Source organism: Cebus imitator, unplaced genomic scaffold (assembly GCF_001604975.1).
Source record: "Cebus imitator isolate Cc_AM_T3 unplaced genomic scaffold, Cebus_imitator-1.0 Scaffold273, whole genome shotgun sequence".
In the NCBI taxonomy this organism is placed as follows: domain Eukaryota; kingdom Metazoa; phylum Chordata; class Mammalia; order Primates; family Cebidae; genus Cebus; species Cebus imitator.
The window spans coordinates 3,083,352-3,094,186 of record NW_016107588.1 but is presented as its reverse complement, the minus strand read 5'-3'; the positions used below and the strand labels follow the sequence as shown (position 1 = coordinate 3,094,186).

Below are 10,835 nucleotides of genomic sequence, written 5' to 3'. Positions count from 1 at the left end.
CAGACTCTCCTCTGTAATCACGTTAGTGAAAGGCTGGTTTTGTTACTTTTTTTACTTGACGCATCATACTTGAACATTTTTCTGGGGCACACAGTGATGTTTTGATACATATAACTTATGGTAGTGATTAGATCAGGGTCATTAGCACAGCCGTCATCTCAAGCATGTATCATTTCTTTGTGTTAGGAACATTCAGTGTCCTCCTTCCAACTATTGGAAACTCTCCGTCACCGTTGACTACAGTCATCCTACAGTCCTGTAGAACACTAGGACTTTTTCATCCTATCTAGCTGTAATTTTGTATCCGTTAACAAATCTCTCCCTATCTCCCACTTCCCCCTACCCTTCCCAGCCTCTAGTACTCTCTGTTCGACTTTTTACTTCTATGACATCAATTTTTTTGGCTTCTACATATGAGTGAGCACATGTGGGGTTTACGCTTTCTGCTCCTGGCTTATTTCACATAACATAGTGTCCTATTCATGTTGCCACGAATGACAGGCTCTCCTTCTTTTAATGGCTGAATAGTACTCCATCGTATCTAAGGACCTCATTTTCTTTAGCCCTTCATCTGATCCTGGCTATTGTGAAAAGCGCTGCAGTCAACATGGGAGTGCAGATATCTCTTAGACTCATTGATTTCCTTTCCTTCAGCTATGTACCCAGGGGCGGGATTGCTGGTCATTCTATTTTCAGTCTTTCGAGGAACCTCCGTACTGTTCTCCATAGCAGCCATACTAATTTACATAATTTACATTCCCACCAACAGTGTGCCAAGGTTACCCGTTCTCAGCATCCTCCCCAGCTTCTCTTATTGCCTGTCTTTTGGATACGAGCCATTTTAGCTGGGATGAGATATCACCATGTGGTTTTGATTCACATTTCCCTGATGATTAATGACACTGGGCATTTTTTCATATGTTTGTGGGCCATTTGTGTGTCTTCTCTTGAGAAATGTCTGTTCAGGTAATTCGCCCGTTTTCAGATCAGATTGTTTTGTTGTCGTTGTTGTTTTTCGCTACTGAAATATTTGCATTCTTCGTATATTCTGGATACGAATCCCTGTCAGATGAATAGTTTGCAAATATTTTCGCCCATTTTGTGGGTCGTCTCTTCATTCTGTTGATTGTTTCCTTTGCTGTGCAGAAACTTTTGAGTTTGATGCAATCCCATTTGTTTATTTTTGCTTTGGTGGCCTGTGCTTTTGAGGTTTCATTCATAAAATCTTTACCCAGAGCAATGTCCTGAAGCTTTTCCCCTATGTTTTCTCCTAAGACTTTTAGAGTTTCAGGCGAGAATGCTTTGTGTATAGTGTGGGATACAACAAATGAGTATGTTGTATTCTGATGCATACATAAGCATCTGTAAAATAGATAAGCTCGCTGTGTAGTCGTGGATATTGTTGGAATTATCATATCTATAGATTATGAGACGTAATCTTTATCTTTAATGTGCACACGTACACGTGCGTGTATTTGTGTGTAATTCCTAGTGCTGGGCGCTGAAGAGGTCTAGAAATCATGATCAAATCAGCAGCAGTCAGCCTCCATGGCACCCAGATTGTTCTTGAAATTCCACTCTTTGCTTAAGAAAACAATTTCTCACAAAACCAACAAGAGTCCTCGGGAAAATGAGCGTACCACAAGATGAGGAAGCTCAAAGTCGGCCAGGCTGGCATTAAAAGGTCTTGGGAACCAACCCGAAGGGGTTCCCACTGGCCACAGATGAGGCCGTTTCAGCATCAGTAAGAATAACAACCGAAATCGATTAAAACACATAAATAGGTCTAAATCCACAAGGTCAAAGTGACAAGAAAAGAAAAACAACATCTGGTCACTTATAGAAAACGCTGGGGCATCAACGCTTCTATTTGAAAATTGGTAAGTAAAGGGAAAGGCTGCAGCGTGCATCAGGCCGTCTCTGTACAACTGGGCTGCGATACCAAAATACCGCGAACGGGGTGTGACCTACGCAAAACAGAAATTTACTTGTCACAGTGTGCAGGCTGCAAAGTCCAATCTCAAGGACGGTGCCAGCCAAGAACTGCACCAGCAGACTCCGTCTCTGGTGAGGAGGGCCTGGAGCCCTCGGGAGCAGAATCGAAGAGGCAGTGGGGGAAGGAGGCTTCTGAGCAGTCAGAGCAGGCTGCGGCCAGTGGGGAAGTGGCCCGAAGCCGCAGACTTGGAAACTGGCCCTGCCTGGTAGGAAGGTAGGAGGGAGCCACAGGCTGTCCCTGGCAGAGATGGGAGGGCCCCCTCATTTGGCTGTGTAGAGCCTGGGCCCTTGGACATTGCCGTACACAGCAGAGAAGCCCTTCCTGGTTCGGGGGTAGACATTGTTCCCTCTCAACCTGTGGAGGCTGTAAGGAGCCTGTCCAAGGCCAGCCAGCCGGGAGGCAGCCAGCTGGGGAGAAACAAACACAGACAGAGAACCGCTCCGTGTCCAGGCCTATGTCGCAGGCACTCAGCGAGGCTGGCTGTCCTTGGGACTTGGTTCTCAAGAGCCAGTAGTGCAGGAGGTGCTCTACGGGGGCGTCTGGTCACCAAGCAACCCAGAGCCTTCCGTGAATCTTGATTGAAGCATCTGCGTCCACCTCAGGCTGCAGTGCTTTTGTGTTCATCCCTTCAGGTGCCCACCATCTGCTGGGCATGCTGGTTCTGTGCAGAGCCTGCCGCTGGCAATCTGGGGGACAGAGCTAAAAAGATGGAACACTCTGGGGGCCAAACCAAGCAGGGGGCACCTTTACAATTCCTTTAGCTTTACCAGGGAGTCTGCCTGCCTGCAGGCCAGGGCTGTGGGCTGGGGGCAAGGGGAGGGACGGGAAGATGGAGAGTGGGAGAGTGGTGGGAAGGAGGAAGAGGGCAGGGCGAATGTTTACCTGGGTGTTGCACAGGCCACTCTAATGTGACCACGGCCACAGGAACTCATCCCCACGCCTGTCACCCCTCTTTCCACAAAAGGCAGGAGGAAAGACAACTGCCAGCAAGAGCCCCATGTCAGACAAGGGCTCTGCCTTCCACTCAGTCCACATGCAACAGGGAACCAGAGACCATGCATGAGCCCTCACCGGGCCTTCTCCCTCTGTAGAGCCTGTATCTTCCGCTTTCACATAGACCCTCCTTGCCCAGCCCCAGTGGGACCTGGACCTGGGCTGCTGCCCCCTCTCTGCTCCAGGCTTCCCTTCCTGGTGATCAGTTCCCCCACACGGTTCGCTGGCCAGTCTCGGCGTCACCAGCCCCTGGCTTCAAAGCCATCGGGGCTCCCCACAGCCTCCAGGGTGAGGCCCCAGTTCCCTGGCAGGCTGGAGCAGGCTGACAGATTCAGGCACTCGCTGTAGAGAAGGCACCTAGGGCCTCCTCTGGGCCACACTCTGTTCTTGGTGCTGGGGATCCCAGGGTGGGAGATGCTGCGCTACAGTTTGAACGTTGTGTCCCTGCCAAAATTCATGTGGCAAGTTAACCCCTGATGCGGCAGGGTTAAGGAGTGAGGTCTTTAGGAGGTGATGAGGCCATGAGAGCAGAGTCCTCGGGATGAGAGGAGTCCCTTGTAAAAGGCTGGAAAGCTGTAGGTAGCCCCCTTTTTTCCCTTTCCTCCCCACAACCATGTGAGGACGCAAGCGCAGACACCATCCTGGAAGGAGAGACTGATCCCCCACCAGATGCTGAACCTACCAGTGCCTTGCTCTTGGGCTTCCCAGCCTCTGGAATGGGGAACAATAAATTTCTCTTCTTTGTAAGTTTCCCAGTCTCCAATGCCTTGACTTTCAGCTTCCCAGCCCCCAGAATTGGGAGCAATAAATTTCTGTTCTCTGCATGTTACGAAGTCTCAGGTATCTTGCTATAGCAGTACAAATGGGCCAGACACACAGGCAAAGCCGCCCCACCTTCTGAGCCACTGGCTCACCACCTGGGGAGGGAACCCCTGATACCCAAAAGCAAAGACTCAGACCAACATTTCCCACATGCCGACACAGGTAGCAGTGCTGCCAGTAAGAATATAAATGGAAGGCGTGCGATTTGTGTGTCCCAGCAGAGGGGGCCTATGGGAGGAGGGGACAGTTCAGCTGAAACATGGAAGAGAAGGAGGAGGAAGCTGTTGCCACCGAAGGTTCTTGGGGCCTGGCGGCTCACACAAAGGAAGGAGGGATGGCAAAGGCTGAAGGTGGGAACAAGCCCTGTGCCGCGGGGCCAGATCAGCAGGACTGTGGTGAGAGGAGCTGGGGGCCGGCGACATGGGGTGGGTTTCAGGGAGGGAAGAAGAGCATCGGAGGAGCCAGGCCCCCAGGCGTGGGGTTCGGGTACTCTTGACCAGGATGGGGAATTTGAGATTACTCTAAGGAGATGGGATGCCACGTGGAGAAGCAAGGTCTGGTGGTGTTGCAAAGAGATCGCCCTGACTGCTGAGTGGGTGTAGGTGGAGCAGGGAGGAAGCAGTGGAGGCAGGGAGAGGGAGAGACAGGGTGGGCCAAGGACCCTAGAGTTGAGAAGGGTAGCAGTCTTGGACCAGAGTCCACAAAGTCCAGTGATGGGTTAGACTTGGGAGTGAGGAACAAAGGAGAGGGGAGAGAATCCTGGCTGCTTTGTTTGAGTCACCAGGTAGAAGGCAGAGCCCTCTGTACAAAGGAGGAAGCCTGGGGATGGTGTAGGCGTGGTGAAGGGGCCGAAGCCCTCCGGTTTGACCATCTTAGCTCTGAAATGTCTGCAGGGCATCCAAGTGGGCAGATTGATGGGTACGTGTGGAGCTTGGAAGAGAGGTCACGTCCAGAGACAGAGCATTCATCGGAGGTGCCGTATGTCTCAGGGTTGAGGCTGGGAGCCCACCCCCAGCAAGCTGAGATCTAGCAAAGGCCCAAGGACAGAGAGGCAGGTAGAGGGGGAGGAGGTCAGCCCAAAAGTGGGGTGGGGGAGAGGAAGAAGCTGAGAAAGGAAATGGTTTTGAAAAGGAAGGAGCATCAACTGTTTAGAGGTGGAGACAGTGGGGAAAGGGAACTGATGAAAGAAAGACAGTTGAGGTGTGACAGCCCAGCCTGGGCCAGGGCTGGTGGGGGGGCGAGGAATGGGCATCATGGATTTGGAGTCAGCAGGTGAGGAAGGAAGGAGAGTGGGACGAGACAAGGCTGAAAACAGGAGACGAATTGAGAGTCAGCCTGTGTGCCGCTGGGCCAGTTGTCGAAACCAGACCACAGATGTTCCCAGGGTGGGGGACGGGGAGCGGCTGGGTGGGCGGTGCCCTCTCTGCAGAAGGATTCTAGAAAAATCACAGCTGAAAACAATAGAGAGGAGAATATGTGTTATAAGCCGTCACAAGTCTAACACGAAAGGTTCCATAGACAGACACTCCCACAGCAGAGGGGAAGAGCAACAGTTTGCCTGAAGACTCTCTGTGGGGAGAAGCAGCGGGGGGGTGGATTGTTGAGGGGGGGAGACTGGACACACGAGGCCAACTGGGGAGGATGCTTTGTGACAATAGACAGGCGTTTCTTCGCTGACCCCATGTTTCCTACCTGGGAGGTAGAAAAGCCTGGGGAGCAAGACGATGTCAACCTAAGTGCCACACAGAGAGGGAGCCTTCCTCTAAGAAAATGGTGTCTATTCAGAAATAGGCATTACAGAGGGGATGCGGGCGCCCTAGTGAACCGTGTGCATATTCAGGCAGGTGAAGGAAGACAAAGGTGTTTCAGGAAAAGGGAGGAGGCTTTCATAATTGTTTCGCGATCGTGGTCTGTGGCTACGAGGATTAATAACCAGGGGAGTGTTGGTCAGGGGCTTGGACAGGCAGTTGCTGGGCAGGTGTCCTCACGGAAGTATCATTTGTGTCAGGTGGCGATGGCCTTTGTGCAAATTTGTGGGTTCTGCGGTCTTCTGTGATAGCTTTCGTTATCAGGCATTCGTGCATGGGAACCCTGCCTCCGTGGCCCTCCACAGCTCCATTTGTCAGGTTTTTGGGTTTTTCTTTGTTTGAACACAACTGACTGCATCTTGATTCTGAAACCATTCATAACCATACGGGCAAACCAGAGTCTAACTGTGAGGCTCACTCCAATGTGACCTGCTTCTGGGCATCATGTTAGACTGGCCATGTCTTATATCACAAGGAGAAAGCCTTCCGTCTTGACACTAGGAACTTTCTTCTGGAAACAGGCCAATGACAACAGTCATCTGCTAGATGAGGAGGAAAGGAGCAAAGGAGATCCACAGAAGAGGAACTGGGAACGGCCAGTGAGGGGATACACGACGTCGCCACTGATCGGGGAAACGCAGGGCACACCATGACAAGGTGGTGTCTCTCCCCGTGGGATGGGCAAGCGGGCGAGGCTGGAGAAGATCAAAGGCTATTTGGGCTGTGGGAACCCAGGACCCCTCCCAAGCTGCCAGTGCCAGGAAACGGGGGTTCAGCCTTGCACTGGGGGTCACAGACGAGCAATGCTGGGTGGTGGCGTTGATGGGCGTAGCCCAAGTCCCAGCAGAGCCACTGCCTGCTGTGCACCCCAGAGCCTGTCTCACTGACGGTGGTGGCTCAGACAAGCATGCGGGATGCCGCTGGCAGCAGTGTCTGCAACAGCCAAACGGTGGGAAGGACCTGAATGCCCATCCATAGGGTCGTAGACAGACACTCTACCGCTGTGATTCAGCAAGGAGCTTGGACGAGCTGGACACCTGGGGGAAACCTTGGCCTGCAAGTTGCCAAACAGGAGGCCAGGCAAGGAAAGAGAAGGGGACAAGGGAACAACACCCAGAGGTGTGACCCTGTGGGAACCTGCTTACCAACTGCCTGGTGGAGATGCTGTGCACGTGGCCCCAGACTCCCGTGACAGGTCAGGTACAGGATCTCTGCTTTGAGTGAAGGCTGCTCTGCCCTGGTGTGGTGTCTGGCCTGGGCAGCAGAGGACTGGGGAAGGACCTATGGAAGGCTGACTCAGGCCTGACAGACGGAGGTCTCCAGGGAAGGACAACACCCATGCTGCCCTTAGGGCCAAGGGAGCAATGTCCCAGAGCCCATCAGGCTGGTGAGGGCACAAGGGGCAGGGGACAAATTGAGTAGCCCACTCCCCTCGGACTACCTTTCCAGTCACACACTCAGGCAGAGACCCAGACTTGGGACTTGCGGCTGCAAAACGGACAAGGCCCGGGCATGCTTGGGTGCTGCGTCACCGTCCTTGGTGGTGGCTCCAGGCACCGGGGCAGTGAAGTGCTTTGGCGCTGGCGGGCTGCAGGTCCCTGGAACGGGATGGGCAGCGGGGAGAGGGCAGACCCTCCGTGGGGTGGTGTGTATGAGCTGTGTGAGCCAGAAGACCAGTCCTGGATGGGGAGGGGAAGTAGAAGAGCAGGCGAACAGGCCCCAGAACCCGGTTCTCTGCCCCTTGGCCAGAACTTAGAGCTGCCTGGCCCACGTCAGACCACTCCCTGTTCCTTTGGTGGGCACCCCGCAGTGGGCGGTTGCAGAACCCTCGCCCTGCTGGGCCACCGGAGCACGTGCGGGGGGGTCAGGAGCCAGGACCAGGAACTGCTGTGGTGAGAGCCAAAGGCACGGAACCGGCCGCCACAGACCTTTGGCCACCACGGTGGGGGTGGGGGTAGGGGTGGGCGGGCGCCTGTGTGCCCAGACCCGTAGCGGGGGGCGGGGGGCTAGGGGAGAGGAGTAGATGATATCACCCGCGGTCCTGGGGCTTCTGGGTCAGCGGCGAGAGCCCTGCCGCGTGATCCACCCGCGCCAATGGCCTTGAGGTCTCTCAGGCGGGCAACAAGGAGGGGTCCGCGTTACACCGCCGCCGCGCCCCCGCCCGGTATCCGCACTGCAGAGAGCAGCCGCGAGCAGGCGCCGGCGCACTGGCCCACGTGCAGAGCGAGCCAGGGAGACGCACAGTCTGAGAGGACGCCAGCGCGGGGAGCCGGGGGAGAGGGGGCGCCCGACCCGGTCTCTGCCGCTCCGTGTGCAGCCCTGTGAGGACCCCAAGCAAGAGGGACCCTACCCCGGGGAAAGATATCAGACCCACCCGGGGAGGGGGACGGGACACTGGGTCCCGGGAGACTCCACAGCCCCTTGCCTGCCCGTCCCAACAGATCTGAAGCAGCCTGCCAGGCAGGGGTCCAGGGCCCGGGGGCAGCGAGTAGAAGGGGCTGAGACCAGCAGGGACCCCTGGGGGGGGGGCGGGGCGGGGGGGGGCCTGGCTGCCGCCAGGGTAGGAGGGCGTGGAGGTGGACATGGGCGTGGGAGTGGGGAGGGGTGGGCATTGACCTCGGTCTCGCCTGCTCGCATTCACAGGCTGTGGAGACTTAGGCTGTTCCCCCCCAGTCCAAGGCTCCCACCTCAACTCTTCCCCATTACGCCCCCGCCGCCCCGTGTCCCCGTGGTCCGTGCAGGGAACCCTCTCCTGGCCCTGGTATCAGCCCGGCCCTGGCCAGGGTTGCCGGCATGGTGACGGCGATGCTGCAGGCCTGGCGCAGTTGGATGGGCGTCAACGCTCGCAGGGGTCTACTCATCCTGGGCATCCCGGAGGACTGTGATGATGCCGAATTCCAAGAGTCCCTTGAGGCTGCCCTGTGGCCTATGGGACGCTTAACGGTGCTAGGCAAAGTGTTTCGAGAGGAGGATAATGTCATCACGGCCCTGGTCAGGCTCGAAGGGGACGTCAGCTATGCTTTGGTCCCCAGGGAAGTCCCTGGCACTGGGGGCCCGTGGAACGCGGTCTGTGTGCCCCGTTGCTCAGGCGAGGAGTTTCTTGGTCGTGTGTTCCACTTCCCGCAGCGACAGGGGCAGATGGTGGAGAGTGTGGCGGGTGCCCTGGGCCCTGGGTGTGGGGCTATGCAGGGTGTGCTGGCTCCGACCTGTCAGTCAGGCGGTCCAGCCCTGGGTGGAGACCCTGAGGTCCCAGAGCCTGGGCGTGTTTTCTGGAAGGGACCAGGCAGCCCCCCGGGAAGGAGTCCTTTGAGGTCTGGTTAGACCAAACCACCGACATGCTGCACGTGTGGCAGGGGGTCTTGGAAAGGGAGAGGAGGAGGAGGCTGCTGGAAGGCTTGCGTGGGACCGAACTGCAGCTTGTGCACACACTCCTGGCAGAGAACCCCACCAGGTCGGCGGCTCAGGACTGTCTGACGGCCCTGGTCCAGGTGTTTGGAGACAATGAGCCCCACCCCCTGCCCCCAATCAGCTGGGCGAAGTGTCTGACCGCTCAGCACAGTCAGGCCAGCCTGTCCTGGCTGTCACCTTGTGGCTGGAAGTTCTCCTGCAGAAGGCCATGGAGAGGGGGGCCCTGGCCAGAGCATCTGCTGACCGTGTGCGCCTGAGGCAGATGCTCACCAGAGCCAGCCTTACTGAGCCTCTGGATAAAGCACTGAGGAAGCTGAGAATGGCCGGGAGGTCTCCAAGTTTCCTGGAGATGCCAGGGCTCGTTCGGGAGTCTGAGGCATGGGAGGCCAGTCTAGACAGGAGCATGAGAGCCCAGACACAGGAATGGGTGGGTGCCTGGGCTGGTGCCTAGGCTGGTGCCAGAGCCAGCACTAAAGTGGAGGGTGAAAAGGTGGACAAGGAGGAGAAGGAGGAGGAGGAGAAGGAGGAGGAGGAGGTGGAGGAGCTCCAGGAAGAGGACAACCAGGATCCTGCCCCCGAAATCCTCGCAGGTCTAGGTCGGACAGGGCTCACCAAGCCCCCGGGGCCCCCTCCCCAGCCCAGATGGGCAGTGCTGTCCAGGCGGCCCCAAGAGGTCCTGGCTGGGGGCTAGCGGGCTTCGTCCAGACAGGAGGCCAGGAGGTGAAGGACCCCCTCCAAGAGGGGCTCAAGCCCATCCTGGAGGAGTCAGATAACTAGGATGGGGCCTAGGAGGCAGGCCAGCATGCGCCCTCCCCGGTTAAATAGGCTCTGAGGGCCCCGGGGCCTCCTCTCCTCTCCGGGAGCAGCACCCTGGAGGCAGGCAGAGGCAGAGCCTGGGCAGGTCCCTCACCCCACAATGGGATCAGGGCCCCCTCACTTCCCCCCAAGGGGCCCTGGCGTCCACCACCAGCCCTTCCCGTTGACTCAGATGACCAGGTTTGATTCCAAATCCAAACTACCTCCTTTTCTGAGGACGGCTAACTTCGCGTACTTCTGGGTCAGATCAAACACACGGTAGGAGGGAGCCCCAGATCAGCAGCCTTCCCTACATTTGCAGAGGAGTCCCGTTACAGACCCACAGGTACAAAGTCAAACATTTTTTGACCAACACTCTAAATAAAATCAATGTCAAAAGGAAAGTCTTTTCAAATGTATCTGACCTTACACCAATAACTTATTAAGTACATTCTTTTTTTTTTCTTTGAGACAGGAGTTGGCTCTGTCACCCAGGCTGGAGCACAGGCTCAATCTCCTGGGCTCAAGCAATCTTTCCACCTCCACCTCCCAAGTAACCAGGATAATAGGCATGCACTACCACACCCGCGGAATTTTTTTTTTTTTTTTTTTGAGGCTAAGGCTGGTCTCAAACTCCTGGGCTCAAGCAATCCTCCTGCCTTGGCCTTCCAAAGTGCTTGGATTACAGGTGTGAGCCACTGTGCCCAACCAATGTAGGTACATTCTAAGACCTAAATGCAAAAGCTATAACTACAGAGGTTCTAGAAGAAAACATAGGTCAATATGTTTGTAAATGTGGGACAATGAAAGATATCTTAGACGGGACCTAGAAAGCAGTCATTGTAAAAAGAAACAAAGGATGCAGTGGACTTCATTATAATTAAACCCGTCTGCTTATAAATGGACACCATTTCATTAAGAATATGTATAAGAAAGACACAATTGGTAAAAAGTATTCCCAGCACATATATCAAAGGACTTGTATCCAGAATATTTTAACAACTTGTGCAACT

At 55.4% G+C, this 10,835-nt stretch overlaps 1 protein-coding gene across 1 annotated transcript; it reads left to right on the top strand.

Annotated features, from left to right (window-relative positions):
* The first annotated feature begins 8,448 nt into the window (after nucleotides 1–8,448).
* On the top strand, nucleotides 8,449–9,804 carry PNMA6A (PNMA family member 6A). Its single transcript, XM_017500914.2, is given in 5 exon segments — nucleotides 8,449–8,784; nucleotides 8,786–8,908; nucleotides 8,910–9,171; nucleotides 9,174–9,517; nucleotides 9,688–9,804. Coding segments are annotated over 5 exon segments (1,182 nt in total).
* The last annotated feature ends 1,031 nt before the right edge of the window (nucleotides 9,805–10,835 follow it).